Raw genomic sequence first — 16284 nt, forward strand, 5'->3', positions numbered from 1 at the left:
TTATTTTGCGAGACCGTTAACCAACGTTTCGTTACAACTAATCTAATTCATGCTTATTTAAATTAATTCTAATCGTAAACCTATATCTTCGGTAACTCATGCCATGTTCGTTTCGTTATCGCCGGTTCCAGCGGTAGCGTTCAAAAATATAAGGCAACAGAGACAAAAAAAAAAAACAGAATCGAAGGTAAAAACAATCGCCCATCAACTGCCAGAGACATTAAAAAACGAGACGCAGTGACGCTGAAATTTTCCGCGTCGTTTAGTTCGTTGTTAACTGCCGCAGCATCTGGAAAACAAGTCATTGATGCGTCACCGGTGCTGTACGATGCCATGATGAAAGGCTTAATTATCTGACGCTGACGCTGCGTCCAGCGTTGATAAAAGGAACAGGCCTTCAGTCTAAATGCTATAAGTTCAAAAATATTTGAAGCTATTACACGTAAATGATTCAGCATTCTGAAGATTAATGTTGGTAGTGAGATTTCCACGCCATTCTAAGCCTACACTTTAAGCCTAATCTTTAAGATTATGGTTAGTAAATGTACATATTTGTCTATATAACCAGTAACGACAACCATTAGATTTCATTGTGAACTACTGTAACCAGCTCCAAGAATATGAAGCCAACGAGAAAACGCCAATAATTTACTTTACTAGACTTTTTTTTTTCTTGAATCAGTTTGACAACAAGCCAACAAAATCTTCATTGTAAACGTTATTTAAATAGAACCAGTTTTAAAATATTCACTTGCAAAGGTCATTCCCCCTTTCTTTAATTACAAGCTCATAAAACAAAACAAAACTCACCAATTTTTTATCTCCTTAATCAAGTAAATTAAACTCCTAATGGACTACAAATGCTTATTAAACTCTTGTCGCTTTTATTACATTCCTTGACCACACGGTCTTCCACTACTTCTTCCTCGTCACCGCCGGAATGCTTACAAACCACCTTGCACTTAACTACACTACCATACACATAAAACCCAGGTTGAACCATAGCTCGAACCACACTCTTATACCGGTCCCCACCAGTTTCCTCCATGTAAACCGGATCAAACCGATCACCTCCCTCCACACGAAAGATCTGCAAACCCGGGTTCACCGAGTTAGCCAGGAGATGAACCAACCAAACACTCTTCAACGCACCAAAGAAAGCCTACAAAAGAAAAATTCGGTTCAATTGGTTTTCAATAAACCAAATGAAAATTTCGGTTTTACTACTTTACCTGTAAAAGCGGTTCAGGCCACGCTCGGTTCCAGCAAAGCATGGAAACGACGTCGCTCATCTTCCGATCACAGAACCGGCTAAACTCCTCGGAGAAATGCTTCGTCCCTCTGTTCAACACCTCGTCCCACGTTAGCTCCATCAAGACGTTAAACGAAGCGTAATTAGACTCGCAACGATCAATCGGGTTCAAGATCCGGGTCGACCCGTTTTTCTGAAACCCGGAAGCTTCGAAATCCTCAAAGAAGGCTCTGCTCAGTATCGCCTCGAGGTAAAAGATCAGACTTTTCGGATTCTTCGCGAAAGAGTTGATCTTGACGTCGAAAGGCTGGAGGAGGAGAGAGAGCCGCTCGTAGACTTTCCCACCGACGGTACGCAGCTGCGAGGCAAGAGCTCTGCTAAGGGCTCTGATGGAAGAGCGAGACTCCGACACTGACACAAGAAACTGCTGGATGATCCTGTCGTTGAACGTGTCTTTTCGGACAGGAACATTCTGTTTCTTCTTGTTGTTGTTGCTGCACTCGTCGAGGCCCGATTTGAGGTTGTGGCAGTAGATCTCGAGCTTGTTGAGCTTCTTCTCGAGCTCCGACATGGACGTTTTCAGCCGGGAGGCTTCGACGACGGCGTCTTCTTTCTTCTTCGTGGCTTGGATGAGTTTGTGAGAAAGCTCCGCCACGGCTAGCCGCCACTGCTCTTCTCTTGAAGCGTCTGCCGCGGTGGAGGCGGAGGAGGAGGAAGAGCGCGGCGGAAGGGGGGCGGCGGAGGAGGGTTTGGGGCTTCTCCGTGTTAGTGATTGGAAGATTGATTTGATTATGAGGTTGGGGCTGGAGATGAAGGAAGGGTTGTTGTTGTGGTGGCTTTCGAGGGGGACGACGGAGAATTTGTCGCGGTGAGAGTGGTGAGGACGGCACTTGTTGCAGGAGACTGCTCCTCCGTATTCGTCGTCGTGGTCTTGTCGTTTTCTGTTTCCGTTGTGGTGGAGAGGGGTTAGAGTGTGTTGGTAGTTGTTCTCCTCGTTACTGCGGCGGTGGTGACGGTGGCGACTTGGAGTAGCGGAAGAGCCGCCGTCGCTGCTCGGTGTTGCTCTGTTTTTGTATCGTTCTTCGTGGAAGTTGTCTTCTTCGCATTCTGGAATCTGAATGAACAGAGAGAAGTTATAAAATTTTATAAAAACAAAATCTTTCTTTAATATAGTCAGTGAATATATGCCAAAGAAAAAATGGAATCTTTGGATTTGAATAATCCTCAGGTGACACGATATGAAGTTCTAATGGAATCATTGAGATCAAAATGATGAAAACTTTTGACGATAAAGTTATCAGAACAGTTTCTTCCCACTTTTTTCATGGAACCAAAAAAAATAGTCTGTACGTAACGCTCTCAGGAAAACAGGCAAGAACAAGAAAGATTTTTGAAATAATAGAAGAAGAAAAACATACTTTTTGTTCAGAGAGCAAGACAAACAAAACAAATTTGAGTTTTGTGTGTTCTTTTAATTCCTGCGTTTTTTATCGAGAAACAAAGAATAGAGATTTGAGTTAGACTTACGGGAGTGAAATGAAGGGATGGGTGAAGAGATGGAACAGGGGATTTGGAAGGAGAAGATGAAGACGACGGAGCCATTTTTTTTCTCTGCTCTCTTTTTTTTTTGTTGGCTTTAATACCTCACTTTTTATATATACACCACCCACTACTAGAGTCTCATGATAATATAAAAAAGTTCAAGTCAATTTGTTAATGAAACACTAGAATAATAGTTGAATGATGATCCTTTTTTTTGTGTTGAGGCAGTAAGCTTAAGTCAAATACTAGATTTGTTTCCATCTTAGTTGAAGCCAAGTCCAAAACGTAGACTATGCTCTCTAATAGACATGTTTTGTTGTCGTCGCTCTGAAGATGTTATGTCTTTATATGTACATTTGAACTCCCCTACTATTCAACACTATATTCATTAGATCACATATGGATCCGCCAGTTTAGTCATATACAAATAGTTCAACACTATAAAGCTTCTTTGTTTAGTTGGCGTTTGTTCTTTTCATTCATATTTGTTTTTGTTTAGCTCTTCGGGTTTTCGTATGTTACTTGTCATGAATTTTATTTCCCCAGACTTTTCAATTTAGAAAGGTCAAAATTATATAGACTTACGTGTGTACGTGTGTGTATATGAAATGTAATGATTGTAGTTTCCTTGGATATGTAAAAGGGCTGTTTAAATTTTTCGCTTTTCATGTTCTTTCACTGTCTATGAATCATCTCAGCAGCTTGTGATCATTTCTTATGAAACGAACCACATAGTTCTGCTAAAAGCTATTAACATCTGCACAAACAGCAGAAGAACGTAAAAATTTGTTGTTGAAGGAATATAACAACCACGCACAATGGTTAATGTTAAACACATCTCAAAATAAGACCTACGTATAAGTTTACTCACCTAGTACTTTCGTTTTATTTCCATGTCTTGGTAAAACATATCCTTGAAATCATACAAAATACAAACAAAAGTATACATACGTGATACATGTGTATATTTACGGGTGTAACGACAATTCCCGTCAGAAAAAAAGAGAGAGGGAGAGGTGTTCTTTTTCCTTTTTCAATCTTTTCCTTTTTCATATAAAGTGTACAAAACAATTTGCTATATTATTGAAGGGGTTATTGAAATGCATATTGCGTTGCACATATATTTGATGTTTGCAAGTTTTGGGTTTGTATTCTAATTCTGCTTTTACACAATTTTGAAATGGTTTTGTAAGATTTCGAGTTCTGGTTGGTAAGCTTAGAAACATTACATTATGATTGATCCAGAGAGTAAATTCCCGTGGCAGTGGATTAGATAAAAAGTGAAAAATGGACTATACAATGTCATACCAGTTTTTTCCATTACTTCTTGTACAAAAACATATGCTTACATTTAAGAAAAATACTTGGTTTTGAATATTTCCAATCAATTATTTTTAGTTATCTACATACATGTTTACCGCCCCATTCACCATTTTCATTAACTTCCACCATTATGGAATCACTGGAAGATTGTTTTTTCATAATAAAGAATTTAGATATGCAGTTCAATAATTCATTAGATCTCGTGAATATGAAAGAAAAAAACATAGACATCAAAGTGCTTAAAATGAGAGATATGAAAGTCTGTATTTATTATTTGTTGCTTAGTAATAAATACTAGAGTAGGGGGAATTGTCACATTAAATACTGACTGAGAAGAAAGCAGCATCAAATGCAAATCCAGCTAACTCATTTATGAGATTGGTTGACCCACATTACCAAACAAAAACATATTTTGGCCTATGACATGTTAGATTGGTGTGCCTTATTCATTGGTTCTTTGCAGCTCCCAACTTTAATTCTCATTCTATATTTCATGTGATTGTGGTTTTGAAATTAATAAACAAGCATGAGAACTGAGGAAGCAAAGGATGCGTCAAATTGAGTAATGAAATTCAAGCATTCTTGGTGATATTGTGTAAAAGCTAGCCAACACAAAAATTAAAATAAAAATAAAACAAGGGGCATGTGATAGGTAATAAATGGGACAATGAGAGGGCAAGATCGTCCAAAAAGTAATAAATTTTGAAGAGGTTTTTTGGTTTTGGGCTCTGAAAGCTGGCTGACTTTGCGTGACATGTCCATATTCACCGGTTGGATCATGTGCACGTGACGCCTCTTTACATGCTTTCTCATTAATTTCTCCATTTTTTTCTTATTTTTTATCAGCATTTCTCCATTTAAAAAGATAAAATAAATATCACTGATCGCATTAAGATGGTCAGACCTCTCAGGATCCGGACAGCCCAACACCGCAGGGAACTTCGCATCACGACAAACGCATTCGTCATCTGTTTATCTCCCCGTGCTGTATTTTGCCCAACGTACATACATGTAAAAAACATTAAACCTTTTTATTTCGTCGCTTTTGAATTATTAAAATAGATATTTGAATAATACCACAGAAATATTAACAGAAAGCCTCATTCATATTTAAGTAGTTGGGTTTTAGATTACTCATTCCAGGCTATGATATTTGATTAGTTGGGTTTGGGTTGATAGAACGAGGTTTAGGCGTCATGGGTCCAACAAATAGCAATATGTAGAGATGCAACAACCCAACATTTGGAGCTTTGAAAAGTTGAACCGGAAGTGGTTTAGTTTTTCCTCTTGTAACTTGCAAGTCTTGGAGCAGCGTTATATTCTAATGTGATGGGCTCAAGCAATCCTAAAGAACTGTTCTTGAGCCCAATCTGACGACTGACATGGTGATTACGAGTCAGATGAATGAATATCTTTAGTATGGTCGGTTCTTAATAAATGCTATTTGACCCAATGGATCACTTATTTTGACAACTTTGAAGCTCTTTCACAGGAAAAATGCACTAGTGGAATCATCCACTCTCCTTGTATTCGAATAAATTTGTAATATTTTTCTGCGTCTAGTTTACTCCATCACATGTTGCCTATCTAACGGAAGAAGAAAACTATTAAAGAAGTTAAAAACCATGCATGCAATGCAATGCCCTTTCAGAGAAGAATGCAAATTAAGTAATGAGATTCAACAAGTTTTGCTCAATCTGTTATTCAATGCAAGGTTTTTCATATCATTAACTGTAGCCGAGATCTAAGACATGTATGGTACAATAGCATCTATGGAATCTTATGTACAAAGTGATATACAAGAATCGGAATAAAACATTTCTCACAGTTTTGTCTATTTAACTACTTTCTAAATAATAAATACATGTTCTTCTCCTGATCTCTGATCAATATGCGTGATCCATCTTCTCTTACCCTTGTCGCTCTTCCCCGAGTTCCTATTCCTAGCCGCCACATGAGCAATCTCAATACCTCCGGTGACCGGAAGAGTCACCGTTCTAACAACTTCCCTGTCTCTTAAAGCCCTTCTCCAGATAAAACCCGAAGAGCATCTCGAATACCCGTTTCTACAAACCACCACCGCTCCTCTGCTTCCAAACGCAGCGTTCCTCAACGCAGCCGCTGCAAGTTCCTTGTTCCGCCAATCCACGACCAAGAAATCGACTCCTTGTATCTCCTTCATCGCGTTTTCGGGTTCTTGGGATACGATTGTCTCTGGTGGGTTCAAGGGAGATGAATATTCTTGTATGGCTTGGAGATAAGCGGACTCTGTTCTCGAGTTTTGTACGATGCATATGTGTCTAGCGTTTGCGTGTTGGCTCGCGACGTTTAAGCCGATACTAGAGGCTATTTCGTCTCCGCATGACCACGTTTCCACGATCAGCTTCGCGTTCCAGCCAGCCGCCATCGCAGATATTAGCTCCGCCGCGTCAGGCGTTGCAAGATTCTCGCACTGATGAGAGAAAAAAACAAAATAGGCATGAAAAGCGATCGTTAGAAGAGTGAATCAAGAACTTATAATCAAGACATGAAACAGATCGTTGCATGTTTTTTTTTTCCGATACGATTCACCGGAAACAAAGACTTACAGACTTAACGGTGTCTAAGTAGGCCTTAGATGCAGTCTCCGGAGACCAAACCAACTTCATTTCTTCTTCTTTTTTTTGGTCTTCTCTGGACTCTTGGGGTTCTCTTCGTGTTGTTTGGGTTTAAGTCTTGCTTTTATAGATCACTTTGACAAACAGAGGAAGTCTCGTTTCATCTTTTTATTTTAAAAGATATATATTTTTTTTTTTTGAAATTTTTTTTTCTTTCTCAGAACTAAACCTAACTACTAATTTCAGGTCTGGCAAAAAATACAGGATGTTGGTAATGATATGGCTGTTCTTGGTAATAGCCTCTTAGAGCTTTCAAAGACGTTTTCTACCGAACAGGTTTGGTTCATACATAAATGATCTTCTTCAAAGTGCTTGTTTAATAAAACTTTAATTTATTAGTTAATCTCCTAATATATCTTTTTTTTTTTCTCAAAATCTGGAAGTTGAAGAAGTTCTACACTCGGGAATCGAAGCCTAATCCTAATGCAGAGAACATCAGAAATGTCTGTGTTTATGACAATTGCAAGCTATGTGGAGAGAAGGCAGCGGTGACAGACTGTTTAGCTTGTGATCATTGCGAAGATATGTACCATGTCTCATGTGCACATCCAGGTGGGAAAGGGATGTCTACGGGAAGTTGGTACTGTATAAACTGCACAGCTAATGGAATCGGATCACCTCACGAGAATTGCGTAGTGTGTGAAAGAATGAAGACAGATAGCAGACGTGTTGATAAAAGTACAGAATGTAAAGAAGATTCAAACGAATCTGAAGAGAACTCAAGCTGCAACATCAACCATGGAGGTCACAAAGTAGAGGTGAAGAGAGATTCTGAACTCTGTAGGACATGTGGAACAAAAGTGGTGGAGAATGGCAGGTTCATAACATGTGATCACCCTTTTTGCCCACACAAGTATTACCACATCAGGTGTTTGACTGCAAAGCTAGTAAAACTACACGGTGGCGCTCGTTGGTATTGCTCCTCGTGCCTATGCAGAAACTGTCTAACCGACAAGGATGATGCGTATCACATATACTGCATGAAACCTCCACGTGCATCGGTTCCAGATGAAGAATGGTTTTGCAAAACTTGTAACGCTGCAAGTCAGAAAGTCCGTAAAGTGAGAAAGGCTTATGAGAAGAAGATGGGGACGTTGCAGAAACAAAATGGGAATCTGAAGAGCAATGGAGATAGTGTAGGAGGAGGAGTGGACATGCTTCTAAACGCAGCCGACACTCTGAAAGATTAAGAACATACTTTACAATCCATTAAATGAAGGATCGGAACCAGTAGTCAGTATATACAGCTTCTTGTCTCTAAAAAGATTATGTCCATCTTCCTAACTTTGAAGACTTTAATATTGATTCGTCTCTACAAAATTTGTGAACATACTTTAATCAAAAGTGCCTTATTTTAAAAGATATTTTGATATGCCCATGTATTAAAGTTCTGATTTCCGGTTTAACCCCAACTGTTTTAGTGAACCTATATGAATATATATAGACTACAAGTGTTATCTAGAACTGGGATTAAGATAAAAAATTATAAATTGTGTAACATGGGGGTGGGGGGTTCAAAAGCTGATTGTACATTGGCTACGATTTATACGTAATGGATTTTTTTTTTTTTAAAGTAATGGATTTAGCTTATTGGTACTCTGTTTCATTCATATAACACCCACGCCATGAATTCATAATCAAACCAACCAACATAAGATCTACATTTGTTGTATCTTTTCAATAATACAATATCCACGTGGTGACATAATAAATCACTATATTACACGTCTTGGCTTTTGTTTGGCTGGTGTAAGCTTGTTCATGGACAAAAAAACTAAAAAACCTCATAGTTGCTAGAACTATAAATTATATATGAACACGTCCTGGTGTTCAAAAAAAAAAAATGAACACGTCCTCGACTCTTAACACATCTAGTCTATATCCTACAATTAATGTGATGTATGATGTTGGATATTACATGTGTCAATGATGCAACGTGTAAAACAGTCTTTGTCCATGTTTCGTGTGAAATCATACATCAACAAAAGTTGTTATCTAAATGATTTACGTTATTGGACACTTGAATGACCGTTTAAATACTTTGAATAATATGTCCTCCTCAGTTAAATATAAATAAATAACGTCTCACTGATCGTTGATAAGGAGTGCAGGAAACTTTTGCCGTCCAGTGATAATGGAGATTGTCAAGGATAATGCATAAAATTCAAACAAGTGAAGAACACTAAGGAAAGATAAAGTATAGAACTCAAACATGCGAGTATTATCCACTTGGAAGGAGCCTTTTAAATCACACGATGGTATATCCTTGACAAATGCATTTAACCTATTATCTTTGCTCCCCATAATTCCAACTATGTGGGACAAATACAAACTTTTTATAATTCCTATGTCACTTTGACAATGACTCTATAGGCTATGGTTTAAAGAAATATTAGGTCATGTTTATTCCTTTTTACCCCCACTTCCTCAAAACTTGATCATTTGTTGTAGTGTATGGTGGGATTAAGCATTTTAAGCAATTGATTTTCCAACGTTTAAGTTCAGACGAACTGGGCCTGACTTAAATGGGCCGTAGATCTAGATATGCGCTTTGTCATTTTCGTTTAAAAGTTGCAAACGCCACCACATTCTCTCCGATCTCAATTTCGCTGTACAGAAGAGCTTGATTCCCAGAGAGACAAACCCGACCCGACAACCCGGAAGAATCGAAAAAAATGGGAAAGGACGGTCTGAGCGACGACCAGGTCTCATCGATGAAGGAGGCATTCATGCTCTTCGACACCGACGGTGACGGCAAAATCGCCCCCTCCGAGCTCGGGATCCTGATGCGATCCCTCGGCGGGAACCCGACCCAAGCCCAGCTGAAATCGATCACCGCCTCCGAGAGCCTAACCGCCCCGTTCGATTTCAACCGTTTCCTGGATCTCATGGCGAAGCACCTGAAGACGGAGCCCTTCGATCGCCAGCTCCGCGACGCCTTCAAGGTGCTCGACAAGGAAGGCACTGGGTTCGTGGCGGTTGCGGATCTGAGGCATATCCTCACCAGCATCGGCGAGAAGCTGGAGCCTAACGAGTTCGATGAGTGGATCAAGGAGGTGGATGTTGGATCCGATGGGAAGATCCGGTATGAGGATTTCATTGCGAGGATGGTCGCCAAGTGAGATCTAATCTGAGTCCTTTGTTTCCAAGTTTGAATTTTGAAATTCGAATTTTTATTTTGAAGTATGTTTTAATTTTTTTACATAAAGTTTCAGTCTTTATGCTCTTGTGGTTTGGTTTGGTTTGGATCAGTGAATCTAATTGATTCCAGTCTGGTTACTGTTCGTTGTTTTATTTTGTTTTAACTAACTCTATTGTTGTGTGGTTGTGATTCCTACTTTTATTCCAAGGATGTTAAGTTTCACTCTTGTGCCCTTATAAATTTGTAATTCGTTGGTTTGGATCATGATCATGGAAAAGGCGTTTACTTCTAGCTCTTTTAATCCTCGATTTATAACTTGATTTCAAGTTCTCTTCGTACAATCGACCGTTCAATTAGCAGAGTCCTTTCTTGAATGGAATGCTACCTTGTTGTTCATACCCTTTGCATTGTGCCATCTGTGACCACTGACCACTGAGGCACTGACCAGTACTGTTGTGTTGTTATCTGAAATGTAAAGCATAATATTTTGAAATGATTTAAAGATCTTGCGAGGTTTTTGGTATCCTCCACATGGTGTGGAGGGGTTGAAGCCAATCATGTGCTGTTGGATTTTTGATGTTTTTGTAAATGAGGAGTATAGAAGTTTCTTCTCATCTGTTGAATTTTGAATCAGCTTATGCCCTGGAATTGTTTTCAGGCTTTTGTTTTTGTCTCGGCTTCCTGGTTCTTGGCTTTGGAGTTGGTTTTTGTTATGGTAGTAGTTCTGTTATATACAGATGGTAAGACACAACCGATATTTTGATCTGGAGCAAGTTTGGAAATTCTGATTTGATAAAACTTAAATCTCTCAAAGTACTTTCATATCTCAGTTTATAAAAAAAACAACCATACTTGTCCAGTCTTGAGAACAATTGAATTTATAAAAGAAAGAATGAAAGCAAGATTTGGTTAAGCACACTCTGACTCAGGGTAATATACATAGTCCGGTTTACACCCGTTCAAACAACTGAACAGAGTTTCTTATCCTTTGTATCTCACACTAAAAGTTTGTTTCTTCTTTGATTGTGTTAGCTTATCATGGCCTCCTACCTCGGAGAGTCGCTTCTCGTGAAGCAAGCCGGTTTTCCTGAAATGGCTACTATTTGTGAGCTATCCTTATTTTGGTTATAAAGTGTGAATTGTTTTTTCTTCTTATGGACACTGCTGCAATATCGTTTTGTTGTTGTTGAGTTGTGTTTTGGAGTGTTCACACCTTTCACATGGATGCTGGATTCAAGGAATATTTTGCCTTCTGAATCCATCTCTCCATGAACTCTGAATTGGTATGTTTTCTTTTCCTTTTATGTAGTGTCTCTTTATGGTTTGAATAGTTGCATTTTCTGTCTCTTTTGTTTCGCATTTTTCTTAAAATTTTAAAAGTACAGTTGGTGAGAACTAGTTTGGTTGATTTTCTGCCAAATGGATAGTGAGATTTAATAGAATGAAGGAACACCATAGACACTATACCCGCGCAATGCCTTGTTAGTAACTTATCTCTTTGGATCTATGCTAACCTTAGTTATTTTCTATCTTTGAGAGGACCTCTGTCTCAACGGAGCAAATATAGGGACTTTGTCTCCTTTCCATATAAAGATCAAAGAAGATCCATGCACTCTTTTTGAAGAGTCTCTGTGCACTGGAGTCCAAAGCTGAGAAGATCCGCACTCTGGTTTGGAAGGCTAAGCTTGCAACTTGTCATTACTTACCTAATCTGAAAAGAATTGGTTAGATCTCACTTATCTATAAATGTTTTAAGTTTGCATGTTGCAATGTTTAAGTGTGTGTGTGTGTTTTGTGCAGAGGTAAATCTTGCTATTCCTAAGCAATATACTCATTATGTGATTGAATTCATACCTCAGTTCCTAGGGTTGTTCTTACATTTTGAGCTATCCATGTTTAACACATTTGAGACCTTTTTTTTATTCTTGAAGATATTGTGTCCACTATGTGAAAACTAGAATAATAGGAAAGAATATGACCTGGTTTCCATTGATAGGCAACTAAGTAGGGACCATTTCGGAAAGAGAATATGATGCCTAAAGTAGCATCTTTGGACTCATACACTAAAGCAAAGTTCTTCTCTTTATGCTCTTTGCACCTTGGTAGACAGCATATTGTTCAAAAATCTTATCATGTTTTCCCTCTCTTTAAAATTTGCCTAACTTCTTGTTTTATTCTGAGAATCTCTCTTGTCTGTGCAGGTTTTCACTTTGAGCTATCCACGTTTAATGCACTTGGAGGTTTTGATTCGTGAAGTTGAGTGGGCATATTGTGTCAAATATGTGAAACGTAGAATAACGGAAAAGTATAGTATATGGGTTGTTCCAGAAACGTAGGGACCATCATCTCAGGAAGAGGCTTTTAGATATTTTGATCTATATATTTAGCATCTTTGGACTCGTGCACTTGCAAAGCTCTTCTCTTCATATGCTTAAACTATTCAAACATCATATATTCATATCTTTTCCTTTCTTCCTTTTTCGATATTTGCTCAGCTTCTTGTTGTCGTGAGCAGTGAATCTCTCTCTATTGTGCAGCGATGGGAGGAGTTTTCTCTGTCTCGATGTCATGTGACCAAATGGTGAATCAGTTCTCCAAATGGTTATGCCTCAAGGGGAGTTATATTTACAACCTCGCTGAGAATCTAGTCTCTCTCGAGAAAGCCATGGGAGTGCTCAAGGCAAAGCGAGATGATGTTCAAGGAAGGGTACACAGAGAAGAGTTCACTGGGCATCGTCAAAGGCGTGCTCAAGTCCAGGTATGGCTTACGAGGATCCTAGACATCGAAAACCAATATAATGACCTTCTTAGTACTAGTAATCTCGAGCTTGAAAGGTTGTGTATGTGTGGATTTTGCTCTAAAAATTTGAAACTAAGCTATCGTTACGGGAAAAGGGTAATCTTAGTATTGAAGGAGGTTGAGAGTCTTATTTCTCAAGGGGAATTTGATGTGGTGACTGAGGCAACTCCTATATCTGAGGTTGAAGAGTTGCCTACTCATCCCACGATTGTTGGTCAGGAAACAACGCTCGAAAGGGTGTGGAACCGTCTGAAGAAAGATACAGTAGGGGTTGTGGGTCTGCATGGTATGGGCGGTGTAGGCAAAACCACCCTTCTCACGCAGATCAACAACAAGTTTTCCAAAACAGGCGAAGGATTTGATATTGTGATATGGGTTGAAGTCTCTAGAAATGCTTCAGTCCGTAAGATTCAAGAGAGCATTGCGAAAAAACTAGGCCTTGTGGGGAAAGAGTGGGATGAGAAAAACGAGAACGAGAGAGCTCTTGACATCCACAACGTTCTCAGGAGGAAGAAGTTTGTGTTGTTGTTGGATGATATATGGGAGAAAGTAAACTTATCTGCGGTTGGAGTCCCGTGTCCTAGCACAGAAAACGGATGCAAAGTAGTATTCACCACCCGGTCTCGTGATGTATGTGGGCGTATGGGAGTTAATGACCCAATCGAAGTCACTTGTCTGGACTCCGAAAAAGCCTGGGACTTGTTCAAAAAGAAAGTAGGAGAAAACACGCTGGAAAGCCACACTGAGATTCCCAAACTCGCAAGGCAAGTCGCTGAGAAATGCCGTGGCCTACCATTAGCACTCAATGTCATCGGCGAAACTATGGCTTGCAAGAGCACAATACAAGAGTGGCATCTAGCACTTGACGTTTTGACTTCATCTGCTCAAGAGTTCTCAGGCATGGAAGATCAGATTCTTCCCATTTTGAAGTATAGCTATGATAATTTAAAGGGGGAGCAAGCGAAATCATGTTTTCTCTATTGCTCTATGTATCCTGAATATCATTATTTTGGTAAAGAGAGATTGATAGAGTATTGGATATGCGAAGGATTCATAGATGAAAAGGAAGGTAGAGAGAGGGCGTTAAACCTCGGTTATGCGATACTCGGGACTCTTATCCGTGCAAGTTTGTTGGAGGAAGCAGGGAATTCATCATATTTCAAAATTCATGATGTAGTACGGGATATGGGATTATGGATAGCATCTGATCTAGGGAAGCTTAAATTAAGATGTATTGTGCAAACTGACATTGGGTTGCTTGAGATGCCTAAAGTAAAGAACTGGAAAGATGTGAGAAGGATGTCGTTGATGGGTACTAGTATTGAAAAGATATCAGAGAGTAGCCCGCCCCCCGACTGTCCTGAACTCACAACTCTCCTCCTCGGACGTAACGCACGCTTAACAACAATCTCTGGTGATTTTTTTTGGTCTATGCCTAGGCTACTCGTTTTGGATTTATCACGTTGTTACAATTTCAATGGATTGCCAGAGCAAATATCAAGATTGTCTTCTCTGCGATGTCTTGACTTGGCACAGACGCAGATAGATCGACTACCTGTTGGTTTCCAAGAGTTAAAAATGCTAATACATCTGAATTTGGAGGAAACCAAGGTTGTGAGTTGTGATGGGATATCAAATTTGTCGCGATTGAGAACATTGAAACTAGCAGAATCTCAAGTGTGGCTAGATATGAGCCTAATGAAGGAGCTGCAGCTCTTGAAGCATTTGGAGTTTGTAAGCATAAATATCTTTTCTAGTTTGGTTGGGAAGCTATTGTTATATGATCCCAGAGTAGGGAGATGTATTCAACACATTAATACTAAGGACCCTCCAGAAGAAGAATCAGAGCAAGTATTCGTTTTGCCAGCTATGGATACTCTTCGTCGCATCGATATATGGAATTGTGGAGGGAGGGAGATAGAGGTAGCAGAGAAGACACCATTGAACAAAAGTCCGACTATACTCCAGTGCTTCTCAAACCTCGTTGAAGTGCGATTAGGAACGTGTGATGGTCTTAAAGATTTGACGTGGCTGCTGCTCGCGCCAAACCTTACTTCCCTTTGTGTGTTACAGTCAAAACAACTAGAGGAGATAATAAGCAAAGATAAAGCTGCGAGTATTTTGGAGGAGACACGTAATGATACTGTTGTTCCTTTCAATAATCTAAAAATCATTTTCTTGGCTGATTTGCCCGAGCTGAAGAGCATCTTCTGGAGTGCTCTACCTTTTGAACGTCTAAAATATTTTTCCGTCATGGAGTGCCTGAAGCTGAGAAAGCTTCCATTGGATTCAAAAAGCATCTTAAAGGTTGAAGAATTCGATTTTCATTGCGAAGAAGAATGGATACAAGGGATTGAATGGGAGGACGAAGCCACACGAAACCGTTTCTTACCTTCATTTAATCGGCGTGCACCTCATTAATGGATTACACATTATCCTTGGAGTATTGTCTTATGAGCTTGTTTTCAAACTCTTTCTAATTTTCATTTGTCCTAAATAATAAATTATCTGATGGCTCATGGTCTCGTACTCAACAGCTCGTAAAGCAAGTCAGTTTAACGCATTGGATACTCTTTCTGTTGGCTCTGCTTTTTATTGTAATCTGTGAATATTAAAGGATTTGACGTGGTTGTTGTCTGTTCCTAACCTTACTCATCTCGAGCTTGAGTGTTTAGAGAAAGTACAAGAAGAGATCATAAGCGAGGAGAAGAAAGTTTCAAGTAGTGTCACGAGGTATGAATACTCCTTTTCAGAAACTTGAGAGGCTTGTCTTGATCAACTTACCAAGGTTGAAGAGTACTGGAGCCCTCTGCTTTTCCCTTGTTTGAAGAAGATTGAAGTAGAAAAGTGTCCAAAGCTGAGGAAGCTTCCACTCAGCTTTAAGAGTTGTGTTGGTGGTGAAGAACTTGTTATAAACTACAGAGATGATAAATGGTTTAAAAGGGTTCGATGGGAAGATAAAGCCACTAAAGACCGTTTCTTACCTTGCTGTGAAAAGGTAAGTTCTATGGAACTTTTCATTACTATCAAAGTTATTCATATTTGGTTTTTCTAATCTTAAGTCTGTTCTTTATTTTGCTTGTCTCAGCTCCTGACCTCGTACACAGAAGGCAACAGCTCGTGAAGCAAGCCAGTTTCCTGCAAAATTGATATTGTTTGTGTTTACTATCCTTATGAGTCGTCTTTTGTTTGTATAATAGTGTGCTATAGTCTGTGGCTTGATATGGAATGGAACAGAGTCATATTTCTTCTATCATTTGTTGAGTGTGATTGTGATTTGGTGTGTTTATTATAATACAGTCTGTGTTGAATCTGAGAGTCTCCTGCACTAAAATATAATCATTCGTCAAGAAGATTGCTTCTCCGCACAAGTATGTTTGTATGTTGTAATGGCTGTGGAATAAACATAGAAAGGTACAACAAGGTTATGAGTAGATCAGATATTCATTTCGAAGAACCATTCATATGCCAACTATGGTTGATATTCTGTTCTTCTTCAGAACATTCGATCAAAATTGTGTGAAGATTAATATATACAAACTGCATATCTAACTTTAACATGTATAAA

At 39.1% G+C, this 16284-nt stretch overlaps 6 protein-coding genes across 6 annotated transcripts; 4 read left to right on the plus strand and 2 right to left on the minus strand.

Moving 5' to 3' along the window:
- Window positions 1-705: 705 nt before the first annotated feature.
- LOC106376229 (IRK-interacting protein-like) lies at window positions 706-3061 on the minus strand. The gene is made up of 3 exons (XM_048782235.1): window positions 2780-3061; window positions 1233-2366; window positions 706-1162 (listed from the first exon to the last, which is right to left on the minus strand). Exons 1-3 carry the CDS (start codon window positions 2852-2854, stop codon window positions 839-841), a joined length of 1533 nt encoding a protein of 510 aa, XP_048638192.1. The 5' UTR covers window positions 2855-3061; the 3' UTR covers window positions 706-838.
- A 2738-nt stretch (window positions 3062-5799) lies between these two features.
- On the minus strand, window positions 5800-6889 carry BNAA06G08230D. The gene is made up of 2 exons (XM_013816297.3): window positions 6706-6889; window positions 5800-6569 (listed from the first exon to the last, which is right to left on the minus strand). Exons 1-2 carry the CDS (start codon window positions 6763-6765, stop codon window positions 5967-5969), a joined length of 663 nt encoding a protein of 220 aa, XP_013671751.1. The 5' UTR covers window positions 6766-6889; the 3' UTR covers window positions 5800-5966.
- LOC106373266 (PHD finger protein EHD3-like) lies at window positions 6872-8227 on the plus strand. The gene is made up of 2 exons (XM_048782236.1): window positions 6872-7050; window positions 7158-8227. The coding sequence occupies exons 1-2, from the start codon at window positions 6994-6996 to the stop codon at window positions 7962-7964; spliced, it is 864 nt and encodes a 287-aa protein (XP_048638193.1). The 5' UTR covers window positions 6872-6993; the 3' UTR covers window positions 7965-8227.
- Window positions 8228-9343: 1116 nt separating this feature from the next.
- Window positions 9344-10180, plus strand: LOC106376231 (probable calcium-binding protein CML13). The gene has a single exon (XM_013816298.3). The coding sequence runs from the start codon at window positions 9450-9452 to the stop codon at window positions 9894-9896; it is 447 nt and encodes a 148-aa protein (XP_013671752.1). The 5' UTR covers window positions 9344-9449; the 3' UTR covers window positions 9897-10180.
- A 1984-nt stretch (window positions 10181-12164) lies between these two features.
- On the plus strand, window positions 12165-15233 carry LOC106376234 (disease resistance protein RFL1). Its single transcript, XM_048782237.1, has one exon. The coding sequence runs from the start codon at window positions 12456-12458 to the stop codon at window positions 15135-15137; it is 2682 nt and encodes an 893-aa protein (XP_048638194.1). The 5' UTR covers window positions 12165-12455; the 3' UTR covers window positions 15138-15233.
- On the plus strand, window positions 15228-15840 carry LOC125575834 (probable disease resistance protein At1g12290). Its single transcript, XM_048734957.1, has 4 exons — window positions 15228-15242; window positions 15334-15429; window positions 15505-15714; window positions 15805-15840. Exons 1-4 carry the CDS (start codon window positions 15228-15230, stop codon window positions 15838-15840), a joined length of 357 nt encoding a protein of 118 aa, XP_048590914.1.
- Window positions 15841-16284: the final 444 nt, after the last annotated feature.

Source organism: Brassica napus, chromosome A6 (assembly GCF_020379485.1).
Source record: "Brassica napus cultivar Da-Ae chromosome A6, Da-Ae, whole genome shotgun sequence".
In the NCBI taxonomy this organism is placed as follows: Eukaryota; Viridiplantae; Streptophyta; class Magnoliopsida; order Brassicales; family Brassicaceae; genus Brassica; species Brassica napus.

Bases quoted from the DNA above. Each gene is read 5' to 3' on its own strand.
- LOC106376229 (XM_048782235.1), bottom strand. From the start codon at position 2,854: ATGGCTCCGTCGTCTTCATCTTCTCCTTCCAAATCCCCTGTTCCATCT. The intron at 2,367-2,779 runs GTAAGTCTAACT...CTGTTCATTCAG, and splicing joins CATCCCTTCATTTCACTCCC to ATTCCAGAATGCGAAGAAGA. The intron at 1,163-1,232 runs GTAAAGTAGTAA...TTTCTTTTGTAG, and splicing joins GGCCTGAACCGCTTTTACAG to GCTTTCTTTGGTGCGTTGAA.
- BNAA06G08230D (XM_013816297.3), bottom strand. From the start codon at position 6,765: ATGAAGTTGGTTTGGTCTCCGGAGACTGCATCTAAGGCCTACTTAGAC. The intron at 6,570-6,705 runs GTAAGTCTTTGT...TTCTCTCATCAG, and splicing joins ACTTAGACACCGTTAAGTCT to TGCGAGAATCTTGCAACGCC.
- LOC106373266 (XM_048782236.1), top strand. From the start codon at position 6,994: ATGGCTGTTCTTGGTAATAGCCTCTTAGAGCTTTCAAAGACGTTTTCT. The intron at 7,051-7,157 runs GTTTGGTTCATA...AAAATCTGGAAG, and splicing joins AGACGTTTTCTACCGAACAG to TTGAAGAAGTTCTACACTCG.
- LOC106376231 (XM_013816298.3), top strand. From the start codon at position 9,450: ATGGGAAAGGACGGTCTGAGCGACGACCAGGTCTCATCGATGAAGGAG.
- LOC106376234 (XM_048782237.1), top strand. From the start codon at position 12,456: ATGGGAGGAGTTTTCTCTGTCTCGATGTCATGTGACCAAATGGTGAAT.
- LOC125575834 (XM_048734957.1), top strand. The intron at 15,430-15,504 runs GTTTCAAGTAGT...CAACTTACCAAG, and splicing joins TCATAAGCGAGGAGAAGAAA to GTTGAAGAGTACTGGAGCCC. The intron at 15,715-15,804 runs GTAAGTTCTATG...TGCTTGTCTCAG, and splicing joins TCTTACCTTGCTGTGAAAAG to CTCCTGACCTCGTACACAGA.